The 27,462-nt window shown below is 38.0% G+C and overlaps 3 protein-coding genes and 1 long non-coding RNA gene across 5 annotated transcripts in view; 2 read left to right on the forward strand and 2 right to left on the reverse strand.

Annotated features, from left to right (window-relative positions):
* The window catches only part of IQUB (IQ motif and ubiquitin domain containing), a 58,266-nt gene extending 57,916 nt beyond the window's left edge, over positions 1-350 (reverse strand). The window contains exon 1 of the mRNA XM_043589382.1: positions 244-350. The gene's annotated coding sequence lies outside the window, so the exon portion shown is untranslated. The remainder of the gene's footprint in view (positions 1-243) is intronic.
* Positions 351-420: 70 nt separating this feature from the next.
* Positions 421-4,623, forward strand: LOC122488161. The gene is made up of 2 exons (XR_006298582.1): positions 421-725; positions 4,162-4,623. It is a non-coding gene; the product is annotated as an uncharacterized LOC122488161 (long non-coding RNA).
* A 2,692-nt stretch (positions 4,624-7,315) lies between these two features.
* Positions 7,316-20,787, reverse strand: NDUFA5 (NADH:ubiquinone oxidoreductase subunit A5). Of its 2 annotated transcripts, XM_043589383.1 has the most exons (5): positions 20,649-20,774; positions 20,276-20,320; positions 15,907-16,023; positions 11,187-11,252; positions 7,316-8,477 (listed from the first exon to the last, which is right to left on the reverse strand). In XM_043589383.1, the coding sequence occupies exons 1-5, from the start codon at positions 20,667-20,669 to the stop codon at positions 8,376-8,378; spliced, it is 351 nt and encodes a 116-aa protein (XP_043445318.1). In that variant the 5' UTR covers positions 20,670-20,774; the 3' UTR covers positions 7,316-8,375. The 2 variants fall into 2 exon arrangements, with proteins under 2 accessions (XP_043445318.1, XP_043445319.1); XM_043589384.1 differs by lacking the exon at positions 15,907-16,023 and having other exon boundaries at positions 20,649-20,787.
* Positions 20,788-23,765: 2,978 nt separating this feature from the next.
* ASB15 (ankyrin repeat and SOCS box containing 15) overlaps positions 23,766-27,462 on the forward strand; it is a 57,954-nt gene continuing 54,257 nt past the window's right edge. The window contains exon 1 of the mRNA XM_043589386.1: positions 23,766-23,864. The gene's annotated coding sequence lies outside the window, so the exon portion shown is untranslated. The remainder of the gene's footprint in view (positions 23,865-27,462) is intronic.

A 27,462-nucleotide genomic window follows, 5' to 3' on the forward strand; every position in this document is an offset into this window, starting at 1 on the left:
TTGCTGCTGCTGCTTCCGAATCCCAAACCTGAGATCCAGAGCCAGAAAAGGAACTAAGAAAGATGGGATGCTTTGCACGGTTTCTGAAGCAAAGGTGGAACAGTGTCCAGCGGCCAAGCAGTCCCCAGAGCCCAGGAGGGATCAGCGCCCCGTACAAAGTTCTGGGAGTTCAGCGCCTGTCACCGGTTCAAGGCCGGTCTGAGGGTGGGGCCAAGGGAGGGCAGCCAGAACCTGTCCTCCTACCTGACTCAGAAAAGCAGCTACTTGGGTCGCACAGGTTTCTCAAAAATCTCTCAGAGGAAGCAGCGTCCGCACCCGCCACATTCTGTGTTGCCGGCCATATCCTAGCAACTGCCCCGGCACCACCTCCTCCCGCCCCGCCCCGCCCCGCCCCGCCCCGCTCACGCGAGAAGAGGCGGTGCCCGCGCTGGAAAGAAAAGCGGGGGCGGGAAGGAGAGGGGCGGAGCTAGGGGCGAGGGGCGGGAGGAGGGGGTGTGGCGAAGGGAGGAGCTGAACCTGAAGCGGGTCCTGAACCGGATCTGAGCGGGACCTGGGCGGAGTCAGGGGCGAGGAGGAGAAAGGGGCGGTAGGGTTTTTCTGTGCTGGGTACCTACGTCCTAAAGTGAATCGGCCGCTACCCTCCAGACTCTCGCTTAAACTTGAGGCAGGGCACAGTTCTCCGAACCAAATGCTGAAAGCAGTTTGGCTTATAGATCTAAAAAATGGTATGTAATATATTATGTGTAATGTAAGTATATGTAAATATAAAGTGAGAGTGAAGACCTTGACAGGGGAAGATTGTTGTACACAATGCGTGCCTGCTTGCTTTTGTAAATATTAGAACTTGGCTCTTAGCTTCCTGGTAGCCAAAGAGAAAAGGGAGACAGGAGCTATTCCTTCTTTTAAGTCAGGAGAAGCAAAGCTTTGGTTAATCACGGAATTATAAAGGTTTTTTCTATCACTGTAAATTCTTTAAATGAAGAAGGTTTTTAAAGCAGCACATATTATTGGGGGAAGGATCAATTATATTCCTGTTGCAAATGTTGTGACAGATATTACGTAGCTTCATAATAATAGCTAATACTTATTAAGTATTTTGTTACTAAGCACTTCACATATATTTCTAATTTAATCCTTACAAGGTTTTTATTAAAGAGGGATTGTGATTAGCCTCGTTTTACTTAATGAGGAAACTAAGGCTCAGAGAGGTTTAGTGGGGAGCCAGGATTAAACCCAAACAGTCTGATTCCAGACCTCAATTTTAAACCACTATTCTATGTTGTTTAACACACTTTGATAGTTAAAAGGCACGTAAAGTTGATTAAATTAAAAATTTTGTCGTAGATAGTAAAAGTCCATTCTTCATTCATAATGTTCAATGTCTTCAGTCCTTTATACCGTTCCACTGAAATGACATTCTCATCCCCCCAATAACTTCTTTTTTTTTTTTTAATTTTTTTTTCAACGTTTATTTATTTTTGGGACAGAGAGAGACAGAGCATGAACGGGGGAGGGGCAGAGAGAGAGGGAGACACAGAATCGGAAACAGGCTCCAGGCTCTGAGCCATCAGCCCAGAGCCTGACGCGGGGCTCGAACTCACAGACCGCGAGATCGTGACCTGGCTGAAGTCGGCCGCTTAACCGACTGCGCCACCCAGGCGCCCCGCCCCAATAACTTCTTAATGTCCAATGTCATTTTTCTCAATGTCTTCATCCCATTTTATGACAATTTCTTACTAGAACAATATAAAATATGTATTATATTCTCAAATATAGTCAGCTTTAATAATGGTTTTAATAAAAGCAAATTTGTTTAAATCACTTCATGATTCCACATATTCACAAAGAGCTGAGAAAAGAGGGGGAAGCATTCATATAACCCCTAGGGTTAGTCTCTCATGGGTAAACCAGGTGTGATTGGAGATATGTAAACAAGTTCTTCCACTCTTCTATTGCCATCTCCAAAATCATAATGTATCTTAAATTTTACTAGTAATGAGAATTCCATTGGTTTTAAACACTCACTGTGCTGGGTCTCTTTAAAATTTATCATTCGCTGTCCTCCATGTTAGGTGTAGGCATAGAGGCAGGAGATGGAGGAAGGAAAACCTGGTGATAGAAAACTTGAAGTACTTCACAGTGTTAAATGTGACCTGATACCCATGATACGTTCATATTTTATTTATACTTTGCTGTGGAGATGATGTTACACAACTGTCTTAAAATATATGAGCCTAACTTAAATTGGTGGGTTTCTGAGTTAGTCTCTACAGGTGGGAATGGCTATTACACATCAAAATCACACACATACACACACATACATACATACATATACATACACACACAAATATACACACAAACATATAGTTGTTTGGTTCTACAAAATAAATGTAAATGCAGGCTGAAAACAACCAATAGGAAAAAGAATCTCAATTCTGAAAGTGGAAAAGTAATTTTTTAAATTTCATTTTACATTTTACTTTTCACAATAAACTTATGCATTTTCTCAGGAGTTATTGCTCAAAATGACTTAACTTTACTTCTCGTGAAACATCCACCTTTACTTATCTCAGTATTTATTTATACAATAGACAGGTCTTTTAATGTGCTTTTATTTATTTTTTTTGTTTATTTATTTTTTAGAGAGAGAAAGAGTGTGAGCAGGGGAGGGGCGCAGAGAGGGAAACACAGAATCTGAAGCAAGCCTTGGGCTCTGAACCACCAGCACAGAGCCCGACATGGGGCTTGAACTCACGAACTGTGAGATCACAAACTGTGAGATCAGCTGAAGTCGACGCTTAACCGACTGAGCCACCCAGGCGCCCCTAATGTGCTTCTATTTTTACAAAGATGCCACCTAGTGGCTGTATGAAATCAAACATTTCAAAGTATTTCTCATTGTTTACTGCAGGCCAAAATGTATTTTGATATAAATGAATGTATTAGAAAAAAATATTAGAAGAATTTAGAAAACCAAGGACCTGAAAATTATGCTTTTAGAAATTATTTATATGGATTAAGTTTGGACCATACCTCTGTGAGCTTAAGAAACTATATATATGCTTTTTTTTTCTGAAAACTTTTTTCTGAAACCTTAAGGGAGAAATGTGTTTGAATTCAGATTTTGCAGATTTTTGAAAGGTAATATGAGCATATGCTGTATATTCTGTAACACTATCAGTAGGTCTGGGGAAGTAGTCCAGAATCAAATACATTAAATCTGTGACAAAAATATATTCATATTCACATAAGTGAGATAAAGACCAATTCAGGTCAGCTTTTGCTTCCAAATGAATTATGAAAAAAGCTTCCATTCAAACATTCTTGAAGTCTGGTACTTAGGTAGGGATTGTAGATCTGTTTTACCCTGAGAAAAGGAATCAGCTGTCCAGTGATAGAAAAAGAAAGTAAAATGAAATATTGTTATAAAACAGTAATGTTTATCTTTAGAAATGCATAAAATGTTCATCCGGAAGCAAGCAAACAAACAAACATGATATTTGAAGATCATGAGAAATCTCCTGCCCTATGGCTATGGAAGCATGTGTTGAAATGGCATCATCCTCAGCTCAGAGCCCTTGAGTGACTCTTTCGAGAACTGTCAGCCCTCATTCGACCTGTAATATGAGCAAGAAACAAACTTCTGTTGTTAAGACATTAGGATTTAGGGGTAGCCTATTATAATTCACTATTTTTCTCAATCGTCAGCTACTTTCCTTCACTAACTAGAGTTTTGATTTATTCCCTCTAAATAAACATTTTTAAATAAACTTTTCCGGTCCCCATCAATAACTCAAATCACACATCACATTCCCACTTTGATTTTTTGTGAATTCTATTAAAAATAAACCTCTTGATCCTCGTCTAAACCAAACGTCTACCTTTTCATTTACTTTGTTCTCAAAAAGGTAGTATTACTATTATTGTAGCATGGGCAGCAATCCCGTTAGTTAAGTACTGAGTTTTAAAGAATATTCTACCCTGTTGGAAAATACTCATGGTATGTTCAGCGGTTTGCTACTTTACCCTAGACCCCACAACACACTTGCATAGGAATGTTTATGTAACCACGGAGGCTGGGAGGGAAAGGCAAAGGTTGGTATTAGCCCGTATGTGGGAATTTTCTTATACAGAACATTGTTGATTTCCTCCCTTTGACAGAGAAAACATGAGGGTACCATCTGTCTTCCAGTGACTGGGGCCTGATGTAAAGAACTGGGAAGTGGCATACAAACTCTGATGGTGTCTGCTCTGCAGTTGGAGCACGTGTGAAGCAAGGTCCTGCAAGACCTGAAGACCTTAGCTTCTGAGAACAGTGGAACTGATCTCTTAGACTTCATGGGAGAGTTCCTGGATAAACAGAACACAGACTATCTGGAATACCATCCTGGTGGGCAGAAGGAATTAGAAGAGCTGGCCCAAAGGGTATCTGTTTGAAAAGCCTGCTAAAGCATCAGGTAGAGACAAGTTCCGAGGGCAACACAGCAAGCCTTCCCATTGTAGTAGGTCCCAAAGTCAGCTACCTAAGAATCTTGATCTCCATTTGACAGAAGACTGCTTTCACTTTTGTCTAGTATCCTCGTTGTGCTTGAAAATAAATCTGCCTTGCAGCGAAAAGCTCAATTAGCTTCACTTCTGTAACTGCACTTTAGGATTAGAAAAGGAAATGACAAAGATAAACCCCTTTTCTTCCATCCCCCCAATTCTGAGGGGGGTAGGGGCGCAGGGAGTAGAGTAACAGATAATGAGGAAACACAATGAAACCTGAGTCCTGGTGGCTCACAATGGCTGCCACTGCTGACATCCTGTCATTTCTATTCAGGTGAGACTACTTTTCCAACTTCTGGGGTAGAAAGGAAGGCGGCCCTCAAAACTGAGCCTTACTCCAGTGGGTGCTACATGCCCTGTTTGCCCGTGACAGTCATAGTTTATTCCTGTTCCCTTATGGAATTTTTTTCTTTTAGAGAGAGAGAACATGAGTGGGGGAGAGAGACACAGAGAGAGAGAGAGAGAGAGAGAGAGAGAGAGAGAGAGAGAGAATTAAGCAGGCTCCACGTTCAGCACGAAGCCCAATGCAGGTCTTGATCCCACAACCCTGGAATCATGACCTGAGCCAAAATCAAGAGTCAGATGCTCAACCGAGCTACCCCGGAACCCCATCCTTATGGAAGTATTAACACTTCTTCTCTCAAAATCATTTACAGGCTGAATGAAAAATTATTCGGTCATCCTAGATGTAAATCATTTCCATCCCAAAGGAAAGAATGGGAGAAATTTGAATATTCTGCACTCAGTACCCAGATAGAAGAAAGGGGGCGTCAACTTTGCTGCCATCTTTTTGTTTGCAAGGCTCAAACTGATAAGCTTCTTTTTCTTTTGAAGTATGTGGTGTATGATTAATCTGAATGAAATATGAGAGGCCTAGGGAGATTTGAAATAGGCCATTCTGAAAATTACTAAAATTAGTCTAGAAGCCACTCAGCAACACTGAAGATCTTTAAATAGAATCATTTGTAAAGTGATCAGGAAAGCTTAATCTGGAAGTTTATAGGAGTAAAAAACTATCAGGTTCAGTAAGGTTCTCTGAGCAGTTGGAATGGCAGTTAGTAAATGTAAAAATAAACATGAATGTAAAAAATGTAAAAATAAACATAGCCATGCCTTTTAAATACCTACCCCATTAACATGATCTACCTATAATCCATATGAAGATTTTTGCACAAAATGAAATCCAGTTTACTACCTCTGTTCCTATTTATTCTGTATAGTTACTTTGACAAAACAAGTCAAGTAAGCAGGATGGAGCCTGTTTTGGAAAGTCCACATAGTACAGGCAGGAGTAACAACCCAAGAATGTTCATAAAAAATAACATAACGGTTAAGAACACGAGTTCTGGAGGAAGACTGTCTAGGTTCAAAATTTAGCTCCACATCTTACTAGCTACACAACCTTGGTTATGTTCTTACACCATCTCTTCACCTGTTTTTCCAAGGTCCCCACGTAGCCTACAATGGAGTACAATAGCAGGAGAGCACTATTCACACTGCATTCTGGTTTCCTTATCTGGAGAAATGGAGATAATTTGCAAGATTACACTTTTTTTTTTAATGTTTATTTTTGAGACAAAGGGAGTGTGTGTGTGTGTGTGTGTGTGTGTGTGTGTGTGCACGTGCGCGCGTGCAACTGGAATAGGGGCAGAGAGAAAAGGAGACAGAGAATCTGAAGCAGGCTCCAGGCTCTGAGCTGTCAGCACAGAGCCTGACGTGGAGTTCAAATTCATGAGCCTTGAGATCATGACCTGAGCAGAAGTCGGATCCTTAACTGACTGAGCCACCCAGGCGCCCTGTAAAAATCATACTCCTGAGTTGTAGTGCAGATTTAAGAGGGAAATCAGTCAAGTACTTAGAATAGTGCCTGGCAAACATTAACAAATATTAGCTACTATTACTGTATTACAACTACTATTCTACCACTAGCATTTCTTTAAAAAAATTTTTTTTCTAAGGTTTATTCATTTTTCAGAAAGAGAGACAGAGCGTGGGGGGTGGGAGGGGCAGAGAGAGAGGGCTGAGCTGTCAGCACAGAGCCCAACGTGGGGCTCGAACTCAGACTGTGAGATCGGGACCCGAGCCGAAGTTGGATGCTCATGCGACTGAACCACCCCGGCGCCCTTACCACTAGCATTTCTAATGCAAACATCAATAAGGTCCTTTTTTTTTTTTTTTAAAGTTTTTATTTATTTTTGAGACACAGAGAGACAGAGCATGAGCAGGGGAGCGGCAGAGAGAGAGCGAGAGAGAGAGCGAGACACAGAATCCGAAGCACGCTCCAGGCTCTGAGCTTTCAGCACAGAGCCCGACGCGGGGCTTGAACTCACGGAGTGTGAGATCATGACCTGAGCTGAAGTCGGACGCTTAACCGACTGAGCCACCCAGGCGCCCCTAATAAGGTCCTTTTAATTAACAGGCACAGAGAAGCTCTGTTGGTGAAATAGATAAGACACCCAAGAACCGTGGAAGTGGGGCTAAAACGTTGGAGAAAAGACACACCAAGTCATCTGTTTGTTATGTGCTCAAAGGACCTGAAAAAAATGGTTGGCTATAAATATAATTTATTATAGTGAAAGCAAATGCTTAGACCTGAAAAGGAAGCTATAAATCATAAATTCTTCTTGCCTCCACTTGGTCACTGAGTTCACAACGGCAACGGGACCATGGGAATGAGAACCCCTGGACTTCTGACTCCCTCTAAAGCTTTTCCCACTTCCCCCGCAGAAGCTTTCTCTTGCATTCAGACTGCTAAAAAGTAACTCAATCCACTTCATTTAATATTTATTTACCATTTAATTTACAGCGCTGTAAGGGGAGAAATATATTGGAAAAAATACAATTTTCTCATTCTAAAAATTCTGAATTGATTCTGCTTTGCCACAAGGAATGGCAAAACACACACATATGCATACAAACACACAAGAGCATTATCTTGAAGTTAAAAAATACCAAATTTAAGTATTTAGAAATGATAGGGCCTAGGAAAAAAGGGTGAGGACACATTAAAAGTAATTTATGCCAACTGTTTCTTTCCGTCGATAGCATTTATTTTCGGTTTGATACCCAGCTGCACTCATATTAGAAACTTAGTGAAAACCACCTAGTGATTCTACTTTGAAGTTACAACCCACGTGACACAAAGATGTTCTGAATACAAGCCTGTTCATAAGTCAGATAAACTTTAGGAACTCTCCATGTCTCTTCTTTTACATAAATTCTATCTCTACCTTGATGTACTTTGGTTGATCAAGAAAACAAAAGGCTAAGGAACAGAAAGCTAACTTCTTTAAATGAGACAAAAGGAAACATTTTTACAATGACTATAAATAAGTCTTTCTTTCAAATACCAAATCAGTTTCCTCAACTGTACAACTACAATTTGATGGTTTTTACTTTTACTACTTCACTTCAATGATTTATAAAATTTGTCTAAACAACAATACTAATTAAGTATCTTTCCTATTTTTTGCAGGATAAAAACCATTAAATGATGTGTTGAAGACATGCCTAAAAATACTTCACATTTCAACTATGGCTTCTGCATTGAAAATCTGTAAGAACTTTTCCAATTAACTTTCCAATCTTTCCACAACCTCTCTGTTTTAAAAAAAAAAAAAAAACAAAATAAAAAAAAATCTTTGAAATAATTTAAGTGAATGCTTTACATATCAAGTATGGATTCACAAATCCCTATTAGCACAGTCATCAATTTTAACAAGTCTCCTAAATACGTTCTGTATTAGTTGTCTTGATTTTAGATATTAATAATAAGGAACATTTAATTACATCAGTTTCCCATCAACATGCTAGTCATTTAATGATGATTATATTGGCCATTTCCATTGGTTTGCAGGAGGCTCTTCCACTAAAGGCTCCCATGGTTTCCACTGTATCATTTTTCTTGCCAGACTTAGTTCATTTTCAGCCTGTTAATAAAAATTTTTTAAAAGAGCATTTGATTATACTATTTAATAGATATTTACCATAGCTAATGACTGAAATATAATTATCAGAACTATTATCATATTCATACCTAATAAGCTATTCTACCATCAAATGTTCTACATCATTAATTACCTTACCTTTCATAGCTACACAATCATGAGTAAGAAAAGATGGCTTTTGAATTTTTCTATTTGATTAAAATTTGCTATTAGAGTGTTCAAAAGCTTATGTGGTGAGTTTTCAAACTAATTGTTTCACTATAAGACGCCAAATTCTTTGAGGATCAGAAGTATGTCTCTTTACCAGTGTGAATGGCTTTCAAACTTATTTTATCATGGCCCATCGTAAAACACAACAAACAAATTCTACTAAAGGAACCACAACACACACATATACCTAAAACAAAACTAAAAACATGATTGCTTTTACTAGCTATGATACATTATTTTCTATTGTATTTTTTTAAATGCTAGTCACAACCCATCTAACTGGTTTTACGGATCCATAATCACTTGAGATCCACAGTTTGTAAAACAGTGATCTATGGAATGTAGAATATCACAGGTGGACAAAAAATATTTGTTGATTGAATTAATTTCCTTATCAAAGGTTGTTATATTTACTTTTTCCCTTGAAACAAATTTATAACATATTTGACGAATATATTTCAGGTATCTTTTTATTTCACAATTTTTATCCAACAAAAGACCTATGACAACTCTGGCCAACTTAGAACAAAGAACACTATTAAAGACTTGTCAGGATGTCAGAGAAGGAATTCAAATACAGAGTAAGTGCCAGAGTCTATCACAGGCTGTAATTCTGTAGTTTAAAGCAATGCCTCATTTATGCCAGTGGTACAAAACAGACAATCTGTGTGTAGCAGCAACAGTCTAAAATGTGTACAATGAATTAAAGAGTAGATTAAACGAAATCTGGAGGTGGAGGGATTTACTAATGCTGCAATGAGAAAACAGTATAAACACTAATTAAAAATATCCCTGACTGCCCTTTGGCCCAGGTCCCTCAAACATTTTTAAGCCCCCAAGGCGTTGTGTAGTGTGAGGAGGCTGCCTAACCCAGAACATAGCTGGACCCAGCTGCATGTGGCCCAGTGCCCACCCCTTCTCCCTTCCTTTAGCTTCTAACACACTCACTACCTTTTCCTGATTCCTCTCATGCTGTCTGCTACCTACATGTGACTACTGAGTGAGCACTGGAAATGCAGCTGGTTCAAATGCATATGTGCTGCAAGTACAAAATACACACTAGGTTTTAAAGACCTAGTATAAAAAAGAATGCAAAATACGTCAATATTTTTAAATTGATTACATGTTTAATAATATTTTAAATATGTTGGGTTAAGTAAAACATTATTAAAATTTAATCTTACTATTGCCCATAAAACATGGAGAACTGCACAGCTGACTTAAAAATACTTATTGAATTTTAAGACTATAACTGCATGATAAACGAATGTATCGGTTAAATAAAGTCATGATCAAAGGGAAATCTGACAGAAAAGAAAGAGGAACAGAAAAGGAAAATAAGTTAGCATCAAGTTCCCATATGGTACAACAGCTGGCAAATGAATAGAAAGGCCAGGAAAACAGGCCTTTGAATGACTGAAAATGGTCTACATTCATAAAAAGCCGTCTGAACGCCCTATTCCTCTTTTACAGAGTCATCAAACAATTCTTCTGAATTTGCATATCATGTCTGTTGGTGATATAACTCCCTCATCACGAATACCCCCCAGTATTTCCTTTTCTTTGTCCTTTAATAAAACACAAGAAAAGAATAAATAGTTGCATTTTTTTTAAATACAAAAACATGTACAAATTAAATGAAACAGAAATGAATATCAGACATATTTAAGGGGAGACATCTAAACCTATAATATGGGAGAGGGGGTTCTAAAGTGATGGGGCAAAGGGGCAGGGTGATTTAATCAAGAAAAATTATGAGAAAAGATACTCAGTTGAAGTCAAAAAGCAAAGAACAGACTAAAAAAATATGCAGACAATGACTAGTATCTCTTTTATTTGAAAAAACACTCAAAGAAATAAAGAAGAAAAATACTAAACACAAATGATAGAGTAAAAACATTAATGACATGCTTTATATAAAACACAAGAACATATTTTAAGTTTAACCTTACTAATAATTCAGGAAAAAATGCACAACCTAAAAAAAAGGCATAATTTCCCCTGATTTAATTAAAAATTGCAGCATTCTTGGCAACATAGATGTGTTAATCCAACAAAAATAAAAGTGTATTTTAATTTTATGATTCACAAGATCTGTACCTCTCCATATTAAAAATATACTAAGCCTTTAAACACAAAAGTATTTGTATCTAAAAAGATAAAAGTGTCCATATAACAGCAACACTGTGTTACTAGTTTGAACTAAAGTAATGCTAACAAGAACATGCTGATTAAATTCAAGGTGTTTCACACTCCAATTTTCCAACAGAAGCCTCATAAATTCATGCATAATTAATGATAAATATTTGACATATACATGATAGAAGGATTTCCTACATGTGATTCTTCTTATATTTGAGAGTTGATACAAATAAAGAAATTCAGTTTTCCTTTTTTCCTGGAATGTCAGTTTTATATCTCTAAATATTGTGCCTCTGAACATTTAAAACCAAACATCTAACTATTCAACTTTTTCTTTACCTGAAGAATCACCTCTTCCAGTTGGCCACCCTGAAGTTGGTCTTCTAATTTCTTAACATCTGGTTCCTAAAATTTACGGAAAAAAAAGAAAAAAAGATTTAAACAAAGGAGTGCAATATCTAATATTTAATTAGATATCTATATCTAATATTTAATTAGGATATTGAGGCCAATATCCCAATTAAAAAGACCCAAATATAAAATAGCACTTAATTTGGCACATATAATTAATAATTCTTTCATTGTACCCTTACTAATGTTTGCCAAATATGTGGTGGAAACCCATTTCATCTCTCTACTATTTTATTGCGTTTCTGTCTTAATATTAACTTGCTTATCAACAGTAAGAAATACGATGCCCAATTCAGTCTTTCTAAAGTACAGATTTTCAAATACCACTTTATTTTCTTAGTATTTCCTATATTTCCTCTGAGAGCATTGGTATTGAAAATAAATACTACCCTGTGACCCAGAATTCCATTCCTAGGTATACACCAAACAGAAAGCATAATACATTAATCAAATGACATGTTCAAGAATGTTAGCACAAGAACAGTAGCACAAATTATAACTCCAAACTGGAAATAATTCAAATGACCATATATAATTAATAAATATAGTATTTGGATATAACAGAATACTATATAGCAGTGAGAATGTACAAACTACAACTGTATGCAATAACACGATTCTCTCAAACACAGTATTAAGTGAAAGAAACCATGGACAGAAGAGCACAGAATGATGATTCCATTTATAAAAAGTGAAAATCCAGGCAAAATGAGTATTTCGTGTTAGAGGTCAGAAGAGTAATCTTTAGGAGGGTAGTAACTTGAAGGGGAACGAGAGTTTGGGCATTCTGGAAATGTCCTCCTTTTGATTTGGTGTTAACATGGGTGTGGTTACTTTGTGAAAAGTCATCAAGCTCGACACTTATGATGACGGCACATTTCTTTATGTACATTATTCTTCAATAAGAGGTTTAAAAAAAATACCTAGAAAACTCAACGACATATATTTATTTATTTATTTCTAGTCAATGGAGCTTTGTGAGAGCCAGGAAGTATGTACACACTTACACATACATAAGTAAGGTGTTAAGTAGGATGGTTTTTTGGCCCACAAATGGAATGAAAAGAGGGAGAAAAAAACAAAGATATTTTCTACAGGAATTGGCATGTTTCTGCCTCAGGGCATCTGCTGGCTGCCCAGGGATATCTGCATGGCTTGTTCTTTACTTCCATCGCTCATATGTCACCTTCTTAGTAAGGATCACTAGGATAATAATTTATATTGTGGTGGGCTAAATAATGCCCCATAAAATGTACATGACCTAATCTCTGAAACCTATGAATGTTAACCTATGTATGGTAAGTACTTTGTAGATGTTAATTAAAAATCCTGAGACAGGCAGATTATTCTAAATATCTAAGTGGGCCCAAATACAAGTGTCCTTATAAGACAAAGGCAGAGGGAAATTATGCATAGAAGAAGGGAAAGTAATGTGACCACAGAGGCAGAGATTAGGGTGATGTGGCCATAAGCCACGAAATGATAAAAGCCACCAAAGCTGAAGAGTCAAGGAACAGATTCTCCCCTAGAACCTCTAAAGCAAGTGTAGCCCTGTTGATAACCTTGATTTGGGCCCTTGATACTAACTTTAGAATTCTGGCTTCAAAAAATGTAAAAGAATAAATTTCTACTGTTTTAAGCCACTAAGTTTATTAGAAGAGGCACAGGAAACAAATACATATTGTAACATCCCTGACCCTGAAACACATCATTTTCTTTTTCCTTCACTGCACTTAACTATCTTCTAACATGCCATGTAATGACTTTCTTTATTTCCTTAATTCTTTGCCTCCCACCATTAATGTGTAATCTCCAAGAAAGCAGGGATTTTTATGTTTTGTTCACTTCCTTATAGGCACTAGCTTCCATGCCTACAACCACACATGGCATATAACAGGCATTCAGCGGTTCTTGAATAAATAATAGTTGGAAAAGAAAGGGTGGGGGGAAAGCAGATGAACATGTTTGAGAAAGATTGTTTAACTCAGAATTAACTAAGTTTTAAAGCCAAAATTCAGGGGCATGTGGGCAGCTCACTCAGTTAAGCATCCAACTTCAGCTCAGGTCATGAGTTCATGGCTCTTGAGTTCAAACCCCACATCGGGCTCTGTGCTGACAGCTTAGAGCCTGGAGCCTGCTTCAGATTCTGTGTCTCCCGCTGTCTCTGCCCCTCCCCCGCTTGTGTTCTGTCTCTGTCTCTCGCTCTCTCAAAAACGAATAAACATTAAAAACAAAAAATAAAGCCCTTTTTTTTAATGTTTATTTATTTTTGAGACAGTGAGAGACAGAGCATGAACAGGGGAGGGTCAGAGAGAGAGGGAGGCACAGAATCTGAAGCAGGCTCCAGGCTCTGAGCTGTCAGCACAGAGCCTGACACAGGGCTCGAACTCAGGGACCGTGAGATCATGACTTGAACCGAAGTCGGACGTTCAACCGACTGAGCCACCCAGCTACCCCTAAAGCCCTTCTTTTAAAAAAATAAAATAAAAAATAAAAAAATAAAGCCAAAATTCAAAACCAAAGCAGAGAGGCCAGTCACTGTTAGGAGACCCAGGAGATTAAAGAAAGTCAGTCAGTTAAGCGTCCGACTTCATCCTAGGTAATGATCTTGTGGTTCATGAGTTTGAGCCCCGTGTCGGGCTCTGTGCTGACAGCTCAGAGCCTGGAGTCTCTTCAGATTCTGCGTTTCCCTCTCTCTCTGCTACTGCCCCACTTGCATTCTGTGTCTCTGTCTCTCTCTCAAACAATGAATGAACGTTAAAAAAAAAAAAAAGTCCTTCTGCTTTAAAGAAATAAAATACAGAGGAACAGTTATGAAGAAAGCAAGCAGAGAAAGACTCAAAGTTGAAGAGCTTCACCTCATGAAAAGAAAAAGGAAATTTCTTATTGTGATGGGAAAAACGGCATAAGCCCATTTTCCTTAAGGAACACATGAAATTAAAAGAAATGCTAACTTCCCCCTTAGACTTTAATCTAGAAGTTACTTTCAGATTTACCAAGAATAAATGTTCCAAATCAAAATACATGGTCCTGGGGCGCCTGGGTGGCGCAGTCGGTTAAGCGGCCGACTTCAGCCAGGTCACGATCTCGCGGTCCGGGAGTTCGAGCCCCGCGTCGGGCTCTGGGCTGATGGCTCAGAGCCTGGAGCCTGTTTCCGATTCTGTGTCTCCCTCTCTCTCTGCCCCTCCCAGAGTCAAGCTCTGTCTCTCTCTGTCCCAAAAATAAATAAACGTTGAAAAAAAAAAAAATTAAAAAAAAAAAAGAAAATACATGGTCCTGCTGTATACCTAAGGAAAAATAATTATGCTCTTTGGACTACAGAGTTTGTTATGTTAACCTAATAATACTAAGAATACATTAGGGCGACTTATCACATATATGTAAATTATCTTTCAAGCTTATGAACACTATTATGGATAATTATAAAAATCCATGAGATAACTGCTAGTGTGAAAATTTAATAACTTAAAAATCTAATTGCACAACAGTACAATATAGTTTGGTGTAAAAGAACTAGCAGCAGTCTACCGTGTGGCTACAGCCTTTGAGTTAGAAGCTATAAAATGCCTGTATTAGTCTGTTAGGGCTGTCATTACAAAATAATATAGACTGCATGACTTCAACTACAGAAACTTATTTTTTCACAGTTTTGGAGACTGTTAGTCCAAGACTAAGGTCCGACAGGGTCAGTTTCTGAAGAGAGCTCTCTTTCTGGCTTGTAGAAAGTAACCTTCTCAAAGTATCCTCACATGGCAGAGAGAGTGCAAGCTCTCTGCTGTCTCTTCTTTTTTTTTTCAATTTTGTTTTAATGTTTATTTATTTTTGAGAGAGAGACAGAGCACAAGCAGGGGAGGGGCAGAGAGATGGGGAAACAGAATCCGAAGCAGGCTCCGGGCTCTGAGCTGTCAGCACAGAGCCCAACGTGGGACTTGAACCCATGAGCTGTCGTGACCTGAGCCGAAGTCAGATGCTCAACTGACTGAGCCACCCAGGTGTTCCTCTGCTGTCTCTTCTTATAAAGTCACTAGTCTTATTGGAGCAGAGGGCCAATCTTATGACCTCATTAACCTTAATTACCTCTGTAGAGGTTCCAGCCACACTGAGGGTTAGGGCTTCAACAGATGAATTTGGGGAGGGTGTGGGTACATATTCAGCCCATTAACAATGCTTGATATAATTTCTGGTAGTTAAGAGACTAACCTGGTCTCTTTGCAACAAAGCACTTTTTAAAATAGTTATTTCTGACAATTTTCTTTAAATACAACACACATTTTTTGTTTGTTTTGCTTTCATTTTCTTCTTTACTCTGAAACTAGAGAAAAGACTGACATATCTATAAATAAATCAACAATCAGTGAAGGACTTGAGAGGGAAAAGAGGTAAAAGAAGCAGCGACAATGTTAGCCTAGAGAAGGCACTTGACCTTATTCTTCCACTCCAGTATCTAATAGTGGCCTGCAGAAGGAAAGCACTTAGTGGACAGGAGTTTGCTGAATGAAAGGGAAAAAGGATGGAAGGAAAGCACAGAAGAAATGAAAGGAAGTATGAAGAATATGCAAAACACAAGCAACTGATTTTTTTGTTGTTGTTGTTAATGTTGCATCAGAAACCATAAATCCAAGAAAGCAAAATCAAGTCAGCTACTTACCGCTTTAACCATACTCAACTTTTCGTTTGTAATCTGTTCTGTATACTTTCTATATGCTGCATTTTTAGGAATTTGCTCAAGAACATCAAGAATCTTTGTGTACAGTATTCTTAGCCTCTGAAAAGACAAATCACATACATTTCCAGTTTAAAATATCACCAGATTTAATGGAACACTTTAAAGTCTCATGAATTATTTAAAAAAACCTCACTTCTGATTTTTACAAAGCATTTAACTCTTCTTTGCTACAATTGCTTCATGCCTGTGCCCTATAAAACCATCCCCTTTAAAACTATGAGTATAGTGAACCCTTGAACAATGCTGGGGTTATGGGGTCAATCCCTGTCATGGCTGATAATCCACACAGAACTTTTGACTCCCCAGAAACTTGACTACTCATAGCCTACTACTGACTGGAAGCCTTACCAATAACATAAACAGTTAACACATATTTTGTATGTTGTATGTATCATATATTGTATTCTTACGATAAAGTTAAGCTAGAGAAAAGAAAATGTTATTAAGAAAGTCATCAGGAAAATATGATTACAGTACCATACTGTATTTATTGAAAAAAATCTGCATATAAGTAGACCCATGCAGTTCAAACCTGTATTGTTCAAGCGTCAACTGTACAAATATGGATAGTTTTCATGCTCCATGAACAAAAGTTGTATATAAGTTAAAGGTATAATAACTGCATCCTAACTTATTGTTAATGATCTATTTGAAAATCAACTCATTTACTAAATCATTATTTCTCAATTTGAGATCCTAAGCACTCAAATTCAGATTTTCCCCCCAAGTTTTCTTATTTGAATTTCTGTAGAAATAAAAAATACAGGGGCATCTGGGTGGCTCAGTCAGTAAAGCTCTTGATTTCAGCTCAGATCAGGATCTCATCATCATGAGATCAAGACCCCCATCAGGCTCTGTGCTGGATGTGGAGCCTGCTTCAGATTCATTCATTCTTTCTTTCTTTCTTTCTCTCTCTCTCTCTCCTCCCCCCTTACATTATTTTAGATAACTCCCTATATGCGTAAAATATGCAATGTTTATCAGGATAATCAAATTTAACTAAATGTAATCATGATATTTCAGCTTTATAATGACTGAGTTGGTACCATGTTAATGAAGGTTTCACCACAAGCTTAATAGAGAAAAGGAGCAAGAGAACTGAGTCACTGCACAGCACGTATTGAAGCACAGTGAACTTAAAGTTCACAAACAGTGGTTAGTAGTAAAGTCACATGGTAAGAAGTCGTTAAGCAGATCCTGACTCATGACAGTTCATAAATAACAAGTATAATCATAAATATACATATATAATTATTTTTTATTTCCTTGTATTTAATTTGAAATTTTAGTTTAATTGTATAAAATCGATAGGTACTAATACCTACTTCTATTTGTATATATTCACAATATACATATGAATAAACAAACCTTGAGGGCCTCTAATTGTTTTTCTTAAAAAATAATCTGCATATTTAGAGATTATTTATATATTTGAATATGATATCCCATAATAGAGGGTATTTTTAATTATACTAATTTAGACCTTGTCAGATAACATATAATCCAAATTATGTGTGGGTTTTTGCCCTCATCTCTTCTTAATTTTAGCAAAGGATATGGCAATAGAAAGGCCTGATAAGAGACTTGGGTTCTAAAATGGAGATGTTAATAATACCCGCTTCAGGGGTTGTTGTGTAACTTAACAGTACCAGGCACACATTAACTTTCAGTACGTGTTAGCATTATTATTATTCTGTTGGAGGGAGTCACTTCAGCAGATATCAGAGAAAAGGTTCAAGAAAAAGCAGCATCTGAGACAGACCTGGAGAAACGGTAGGACTTGGACACTTAAAGATGTAGAAAAAAGCAATCTTACACATAGAATACACACAAAGGATTGAATAGCAGGAAAAAAAGGAACACAATAAGTACACAGTTGTATTTTTCTTGAACTATGCTATCCAGTAAGGTAGTTACTGGCCAAATATGGCTGCTGACCACTTGAAATGTGGCTAGTCTGAAATACGATGTGCTGTAAATGTAAACATACAGTGGACTTTGAAAATCTAGTATAAAAATATAAAATATTACTTTTTATATCGAATATATACCGAAATATTTTGACTGTTAGGTAAAATATGTTGTTAGTTTTTACATTTTTCTTTTTAAAAAAAAGTGACTCCCAGAAAACATAAAATTACAAACATGGCTTACATTTATAATTCACATTATATTTTTATTGGACAACCTGTGGCTAGAATATAGAATACATAGGAAATGTATAGGAGATAAAGTTAGAGAAAAACTGAGTCAGACTGTAAGTGGTTTTGTGTGCCACATTAAAGCATTTGGGATTATCCTGTGGGCAATTAAATGATTTAGGAAAATTATATGATTAGATTTGTGTTCCAGGAAACTTAACCTGTAGTAGTGACTTAAAGGACTCAATGGAGGAGAAAAAGGCAGAAAGGCCAGCAGGATAGTTGCTGTAATTGTCTACACATAAGGGAATAAAGAGGTAAGACTGGAGAGCTATTACAGAAAAGGATCAACAGAACTTGTCGCTGAAATAAACATGAAGGAAGATCCAGGGAAAAGAGAAGTACCAACTGTGATGTCCAGCTCCAGCCTGGAGAGTAGGAAGACTCATCATCATCAGGAAAAAGAGTCCACAGTAAAAGAAATAGATTTAGAAAGGGAAAACCAGGAGTTCAGTTTTAGACAATAACGAGCCATTATCAACTCATAATTAAGACATTCATCCAACAAACCTTATGTTTTCTGAGTACATACCATGTGCTAGTTAGTCACAGCTCTAGCAGTGAACAAATGGAATGAAAAATCCCTGCCTTCACAAAAATCTGCCTTCTAATAGAGAGCCAATGAGCAGGATAAATTAATAGAATACAGTATGTAGAATCGTGATATGGAGGGCCTCTGTTAGGACTCTTTTAGAGTGAAATTGAAAGCCACTGGAGGGTTGTGAAAAGTGACATGACCTGACTCACAAGCAGGCTGACTCTAGCTTGGGTGAAAAAAGACCAAACTGAAACGGTGACAAGAAGCGAGAGGCAGTTAGGAAGCAAATGCAATTATCCACAGCTTGATGATGGTAGCTGAGAATATGGTAGTAGCAGAGGAGATAGTGAGAAGTACTCAAAATCTGGATACGTTAAAAGTAAAAACCCAAAGGATTTAATGAAGTACTAAATGTGGGGCGTAAACAAAAGAAAAAAATTAAACATGATTTCAAGGTTTTTGACCTGAGTGACTGCAAGAATGGAACTGTCATTCATTGAGGTGAGCAAGCCTGCGAGAAGAACAGGCTTGAAGGAGAAGAATAAGAAGCCAATTTTGGACATTACGTTTGGGTTGCATGTCTGACATCCAAGTGGAGATGTCCACTAAGCAATTAAATATACAAGACTCTCATAAAGAGAGGTCAGTGATCCACAAAAAAATGTAAGAATTATCAGTGTATTGGTGGTATTTAAAACCACTCGGTTGGGTCCAGACAAGGAGATGCATATAAATAGAGAAAAGTCTCAAGAAGTCCCAAGAACCAAGTCTTAGCACTCCCAAATTTGTAAGTGGGATAGGAGAAATGACCCGAAAAGGAGAAGGCAAAAAGAGTAAGAGGAAAAAAACAAAAAAACAAAAAAACCAGGATATTGAGGTGGCCCCAAGCACAAAGTGCTAGATGAAGACAGTGCCCAATGTGACAAGTGCTGTTACTGGGTCAATTAAGATGAAAAAGGAGAGCTGACCGTTGGATTTAGCAGCACAGAAATACTGACCTTGCAAAGGGCAGTTCTAGCCAAGTCTGAGTGGAGTGTGTTCACAGGGGAATAAGAGAAAATGGAGACAGCTAAATACTGATTAAGTCTTTCGAGTTATCTATAAGGAGGAGAAAAATGGGGTGATTACTGAAGCGCGGAAAAGGATCGAGGATGGTTTGTTAGATGCAAGCATTCTGAATACTGATGGGAAAGACCCACTAGAATGGAAAACTGATGACATAAGGGGTTAGTTACTAGAGCGATATATTCGGTAAGTCTAACTGTACTGAGGTCACCCAGGCAGAAAAGGGGAGGCGGGAGAAAAGGTGGAAACTGGAGATACAGGAATGGGAGGGCACTCATAAAAGTACCAGCGAAGCCACGAGAATGCTACGGGAAAAGTCAACAAGAAATGGCATCGGATCAACGTGGTAGACACTGTTCTCGTCTCAGGACAGCTCTCAGGCTGAGCTGTAATTTGGGGCTTGAAATATCCGCATTCCGACAGCCTTTCAAACGAGGTCACAGAGTTGGAGTCTTCCTTGGGAACTCAGGAAAGAAGCAGCACGTACCTCGTGTGGACTCTCACATACAGCCAATCCCACAAGGCCCGTGGTCTGTTCAAAAACAAAACAAGGTTCACGCAGGTTACAACTCGGCGCGTCCACCACGCTAAGGAAGGGCAAAACCACCACTTCCCTGGCTAAAACCGGCCGAAAACCAGCCAGCTATCGGTCTCTCCGAGCCACTTGTTCGGAGCGTTTTTCTGCTTCTCCCAGAGAAGCTACTAAATCTGCCATCCCGAAAAGCACAGCAGAACGAGTACCCCCCAAAAGCACCCGCAAGCCCGCGCCACTTCCGGCCGCCACCGCAGGATCAGGGGCTATCGGGCTGACTCTACCCGCACAGTCTAAATTCCAACAATGACCTCCCCATTCACCTTACCTTCTTCAGCAAACCCGCCATGACCGTGCCGGCAGACCGGAGACGCGCAGCCCTCTGGGAACCTCGCTCAGACCCGCTCAATCCACCACCGAGGGACCCGCTCAATCCACCACCGAGGCCGGCACACCGTCACCTAGGAAACAGCTTTGTTCCTCCCCCTCACGCACTCAGGCTCTCCTACGAGTGAAAGGCTGTGCCCCGCCCATCCCTAAAGGGAAAATTGACGCAGGCGCAGTGAGTACACAAAGCGTCACAAGCAGGTGCTGGAGGAAAGGGATTTGTCATAGGAGTCTTACGTCTTGGTTCCTGTCTTTGCCACCTCTGATGGCTTGCCCAAAGGCTACGGGAAACACTCCAAATTTCCAAACAGTTCCGACAGAACCTGCACTCGGCTTAACTTTTGGCGAATTTCTCAACCTCCTTTCCACAGTGTCGAATGTAGTAAAATGAGAGTGGTCGTCTGGAGGTATCATCTAAATGATCTCATGCCAGCCACGTTTCTAGGCTAATGCACCAAAGCAGTTTGCAGTGTGAGGCCATCTCCCACCTCGACACTTTTCTATTTCACTTTCGGAAGCACACCATCTTCTCATTTCCCCAGGTGAAGTGATGCCAGACCATACCACTTCTCCCCGCTTTCCTCTACAAACATTTAATGAGCACCGGTTATGTGTTAGTTACTGAGGCATAACTTGTAAGACAGAATCTCACATCCTGGTGTTTACTGAACAATGATAAAGATATGCATTAATAATTTGGTAATTGTTCTAAAAGAGGTTTGTTCCAAGTGCAGTGGTAGCAGGGAAGATGAAATAACTAACCAAAAATTGTAAGTGACTGGAGTTAAAGCATCTGCTAAAAAGCCAATGGGAGAAAAGCACAACAAATTGAATAAACACGTGTAAAAAGAAAGAAAGAAATATATATATATATATATATATATATATATATATATATGTGCATATATATATATATATATATATATATATTCTGAGTAGCAAAAAGTGTAACAAATAGTAAAACAACCCACAGAATGGAAAAAGGTATTTCCAACCACATAAAATCACCAAAAGATAAGTGGCACCTGGAATAAGAAGGAACTTCTATAAATCAGTAAGAAGATTACTATTAACCAGAACAGGTCTCTCTGCTTCCTTCCATTCTTGCCTCGCACTCTGGAATAGAATAAATGACTTTAAATATGTAAGGCGCCTGGCCCAGTGCATGAAACATAGCACCACATACACGTGATTGTTATTGATTTTTTATTTCATGTTATTGTTCTGAACCCAGTAGCTACAATAATCCTTCTCGAACATACTGTGCTCAAAATTCTCCCATAGGTTTTCACTCAAGATGTAAAAGCCAAAGTCCTTTCATCTGCTTATAAGTCCCTGACCAAGATAGCCCCCCACAGCCTCTCACTTCTCAGGCCTAACCTCCTATTCGCCTTTCCCTGCTTAGGTAGCTGTTCTTCTAAGCCTTTTCTTGGAAAACCCTTCTACCAGAGGCTTGCACCTCTTTCAAGTGTTTGCTCAAATATTACCTTTTCAGTGTGGCCTGCCCTGGCCATGAGATTTAAAATTGCAAATTACCATGAGCTCCTTGTTCTCTTCCCTGTTTTGTTTTCTTCATAGTCTTTATCACCTTCTAATATGCTATCTAATTACCTTACTTATATTGTTTCTGTGCATCACCCTTCCTAGAATATAAACCATATGTGGATGGAAATTTTTTCCTACCATATATGAAATGCCTAAAATAGTACCTGGCATATAATAAGCAATAAATAAATTTTTAATGGATACAGTAGAAAAAAAGGCAAAGGAAAATAATAGGCAATTGACAAAAAATGGAAACAGGAACAATCAATAAACATGAAAAAGATTCAACCTCTCTAATAATCAAGAAAATGAAAATTAACCATAATTTTACTGCCATCTTATGGATAAAAATTAAAGACTGACAATACCAAGTGTTGTCAATACCAAGTGGAACAACAAGAATACTCAGACACCGCTGGTGGGAGTGAGTTGGTATAATCACTTTGGGGAATAATTTCACAATAATTAGTTGAAGAGATACAAAACCTATAACTGAGTGTTATGGGTTGAACTATAACCCCCCAAATTCATATGTTGAAGTCATGATTCCCACTATCTCAAAATGTGACCTTATATAAAAATAGGATCATTGCAAATGTAATTAGTTAATATGAGGTCATTAGAGTGGGCCCTTGTCTAAGACAACTGATGTCCTTATTAAAAGGAAATATTTAGACACAGAGAAATGTACACAGAGAGTACGTCATGCAATGATGAGGGCAATAGGGATGACACTTCTACAAGCCAAGGAACAACAAAGACTGCTAGAAAAATCACTAGAAGTTAGGGGAAAGGCATGGATCAGATTCTCTTAGCCCTTAGAAGAAACCAACTCTGCTGACATTTTGATCTCACACTGGTAGCCTCCAGACAGATGAGCTAATACTTTTAATACTGTTTAAATCACTCAGTTTGTGTTATTTGTTACAGCAACCCTATAAACTAACACTGAGTAATAAATTGATTTGATCATTTGTTCCTCTCTTCTATTAGGATAGCTGTCCCTAGAAACATGAGCCATGGGGGTATAATCTTCCCAGTTCAGATTGCCCAAGAATTAGGCATTACCATAACTTTCATCATAATTTATGGTTTCTAGTATTTAAATCGTTCACAATTAAAATTCAGGACGTTGGAAATATATATATATTAACACCTGTGCATGTATTAATGGCATTTTATAGATTCACACAGGCATGTGCATGGGTGTATACACATACGAAAATATAAAGAAACTACTGAATTGGGACAAACCATCTGATGACATCCATTTACTCCTACAAAGGTGACATGTATATTTGGGCACACTAAATTAGATTCAAGAAACCATATTAAGATTGGGAAGAAATGACCTTATTTTTCAAAACAGTTAATGCTGAAATAATCACTGGAACCTAGATGAATTTCCATTTATGAGGTCACAAACTTTATTGCCCATCCCTCCAGATTCGAAGAATTTTAGTCATTGTGGGTATGTTCTAGAATGTAGAATTATGTGATTGTAAAAGATGCATGTGTTTTCATTTGTTGTAGCTTTGGGAGTTCAAGATTCTGCCATAGTGTATTTGCTGAGGACACAACAGCTAGACAGACCTAGCTGATCCTGCCTAAGGTACTGCATAGCTAACCATTTCTATGTGGTGGGAAAACATGTAGGTTTTCTAAACCAATCCCTTTGCAGAGGTGCAAGTCTATGTATGGAGGGGGCTTGGCAGTGATGTCCTATGGCTGCTGACAGTAGAATTAGCTACAAAGAGAAATCAACCTTGGCATCTGTGATATCAGAAAGGGATTTGGGAATACCTTAATGTGAGTAGCAAGGACATGATATGTAACTGGAAGAGTTAGGACCTCCTACACTGCTTCTTAATGGCACAGGCACTTCTGTGAATAGCTAGATCTTACCAAAGTTAGGTAGTGAAAATGTTTCCTAGAATCTAGAGCTCTGGAGCTATGTTCCCCATCCAGTTCCTTGAAGGAAACATGAAATCAAACAGATGAAAAGGAAGAAAGCATTTCAATTGTCAGGGCACAAGGGACTCATTCCTAATAATCTAGAGGGGATAAGTACTACCTTGCCTGTTTTACTCTTAGTTTTCATAAAGTGGGAGCACAGGTGAAAATAATCTCCCCTCAGGGAGTATTCTTTCCTATTCCAAACTTGGCAAGAAAGAAAATTATTTTTTTTCCAAATTAATTCTTAGAACAGATCAACATATTAAAATTCTAATAGTTTGGATATGATCCATCTCTTGTGCTTCTGTTCCTATCAGGCATATTCAGAAGAATTTGGATTTTTTCCAGTCTTTTCTATCTATGCTATGGATATTTCTAAAAAGTGTCTTGTTTTCTATATGGTGGTTTTTAGAACCTCATTCTAAATCAAGCTATACCTTAGATAGAAGCCATTACCAAGTTTTATCTTAGTGGCTATCAGCTTCCATGTATGAGTTACTTAGTGTGTGAAAATGGGGATATCCAATACTGCCACCCAGATTTGGAATAAGTTTAATATTGAGGTTTAAAAACAGGTATCCTTTTTGAAAAATAGGACCTATGGAAGAATTGAATAATAAAGATTTCTAGCCACCTCATCCCTGCCAATAGGGAGCATCTCTGGCACCACTTCTGTGTACCAAATGCTGCTGCTCTCCATTTCAAAGCAAACAAGAAAGAAGTGCTGAAAGTCAGGAATTTTTTTAAGCAGATGGAAACTATTTTATGAGATTAAAATAAATAAGGATTTATTAACATAGATGGTAATAATAATACATTAATAAGATGGTACTAAGACAACAATTATTTTTAAATGAATACCTTAACAGAATTAAGAAATAAAATAAAATTAAGTATAATAAAAAAGTTGAAACTGGTGAAAAGATATCATAAATGTAGATACTGTATTTTTAATTAGTCTCATTAATGTAAAATCACAAATCAAGTGAAATAAACAAGATAAAAGAGGGCAAAAACAATAGTTAAAGTAGAGTTGAGACTTTGGAAATGTGAGATAAAGAATATGATCATTTTTGAAAACTGGATAAATAACAGAACAACTAAAATAATCATTCATTAAATAAATGGATACTGTGGCTTATTTTATGTCATAAACTACAATAGTTAATAAGGATCTGTCAGTGAACCAGGAAGACAGGTTTCAACCATCAAGGAGCTTTGTTCTGGTGGCTGGACACACAGTAGATAAGTCAATAAATTAAACTACCAAATGCGATGATTTTTCCAAAGGAAATGAACAGTGTGCTATGAGAGATGGGGATCTAGTTAAGAGTGCATGAAACTTTTTCTGTGACAGTGACATTTATTCTGAGACATGAAGGGAGGATCCAGTCATACAAAAACTAGCTAAAGAGTTCAGCAGAGACAATAGTAAGGGTGAAAGTATGAGCAGAAGAATGCTGTGATGGGTGTGTGGCTGGGGTGGAAGGGTGAATATGAGGGTGGCAGGGACCCTTGTGAAAGGATCATGCAATGTGAATGGCTTAAATATGGGTGGTGTGGTCTGACTTGCATTTTTAAAGATTTTTACTTTTAAGTAATTTATACATCAAATACAGAGCTCAAACAAGCAACCTCAAGATCAAGAGTTGCATGCTCCACTGACAGAGCCAGTCAGGTGCCCCAGTCTGACTTGCACTTCTAAAAGGCTACTCAACAAGAGTCATGGGCCAGGCGAATTCTATCAGGCATTTATAGAAGAGTTACTACCTATTCTTCTCAAAGTGTTCTAAAAACAGAAATGGAAGGAAAACTTCCAAATTCATTCAATAATGCCAGCATTACCTTGATTTCAAAACCAGACAAAGACCCCACTAAAAAGGGGAATTACAGGCCAATATCCCTGATGAATATGGATGCAAAAATTCTCAACAAGATCCTGGCAAATTGAATTCAACAGTACACTGAAAGAATTATTCATCATGATCAAGTAGGACTTATTCCTGGGCTGCAGGGCTGGCTCAGTATTACAAATCAATCCACGTGATATACCACATTAATAAGAGAAAGGATAAGAACCCAGACTTCAAGCTGTATTACAAAGCTGTAATCATCAAGACACTATGGTACTGGCACAAAAACAGACACTCAGATCAATGGAACAGAATAGAGAACCCAGAAATGGACCCACAAATGTATGGCCAACTAATCTTTGACAAAACAGGAAAGACTATTCAATGGAATGAAGACAGTCTCTTCAGCTAGGAAAACTGGATAGCGACATGCAGATGTATGAACCTGGACCACTTTCTTACACCATACACAAAAATAAATTCAAAATGGATGAAAGACCTAAATGTAAGACAGGAAGAAAGAAAATCCTTAACGAGAAAGCAGGCAAAAACTTCTTTGACCTTGGCCGCAGCAACTTCTTACTCAACACATCTCCAGAAGTAAGGGAAACAAAAGCAAAAATGAACTACTGGGACCTCATCAAAATAAAAAGCTTCTGCACAGCGAAGGAAACAATCAGCAAAACTAAAAGGCAACCGACAGAATGGGAGAAGATATTTGCAAATGACATATCAGATAAAGGGTTAGTATCCAAAATCTATAAAGGACTTATCAAACTCAACACCCAAAAAACCCCAAATAATCCAGTGAGGAAGTGAGCAAAAGATATGAATAGACACTTCTCCAAAGAAGACATCCAGATGGCCAACCAACACATGAAAAGCTGCTCAACATAACTCATCATCTGGGAAATACAAGGCAAAACCACAATGAGATACCACCTCACACCTTTCAGAATTGCTAACATTAACAACTCAAGCAACAACAGATGTCGGTGAGGATGCAGAGAAAGAGGATCTCTTTTGTACTGCTGGTGGAAATGCAAACTGGTACAGCCACTCTGGAAAAAAGTATGAAGTTTCCTCAAAAATTTAAAAATACAACTACCCTACGGCCCAGCAATTACATTACTAGGTATTTATCCAAGGGATACAGGTATGCTGTTTCAAAGGGGCACATGCACACCAATGTTTATAGCAGCACTATCAACAATAGCCAAATTATGGAAATAGCCCAAATGTCCATTGATGGATAAATGGATAAAGAAGATGTGGTATCTATATCTATATCTATAGATATAGATATAGATATAGATATAGATATAGATATAGATATAGATATGTGTGTGTATACACACACATACACAATGGAGTATTACTCAGCAATAAAAAATAATGAAA

This window comes from Prionailurus bengalensis, chromosome A2 (assembly GCF_016509475.1).
Source record: "Prionailurus bengalensis isolate Pbe53 chromosome A2, Fcat_Pben_1.1_paternal_pri, whole genome shotgun sequence".
Taxonomy (NCBI): domain Eukaryota; kingdom Metazoa; phylum Chordata; class Mammalia; order Carnivora; family Felidae; genus Prionailurus; species Prionailurus bengalensis.

Excerpts from the sequence above, each read along its gene's own strand:
- NDUFA5 (XM_043589383.1), bottom strand. The coding sequence starts at position 20,669 with ATGGCGGGTTTGCTGAAGAAG. Across the intron at positions 20,321-20,648 it reads TGGCGGGTTTGCTGAAGAAG|ACCACGGGCCTTGTGGGATT; the intron begins GTAAGGTGAATG and ends GTTTTTGAACAG. Across the intron at positions 11,253-15,906 it reads AGTTGAGTATGGTTAAAGCG|GAACCAGATGTTAAGAAATT; the intron begins GTAAGTAGCTGA and ends CGTAAATTTTAG.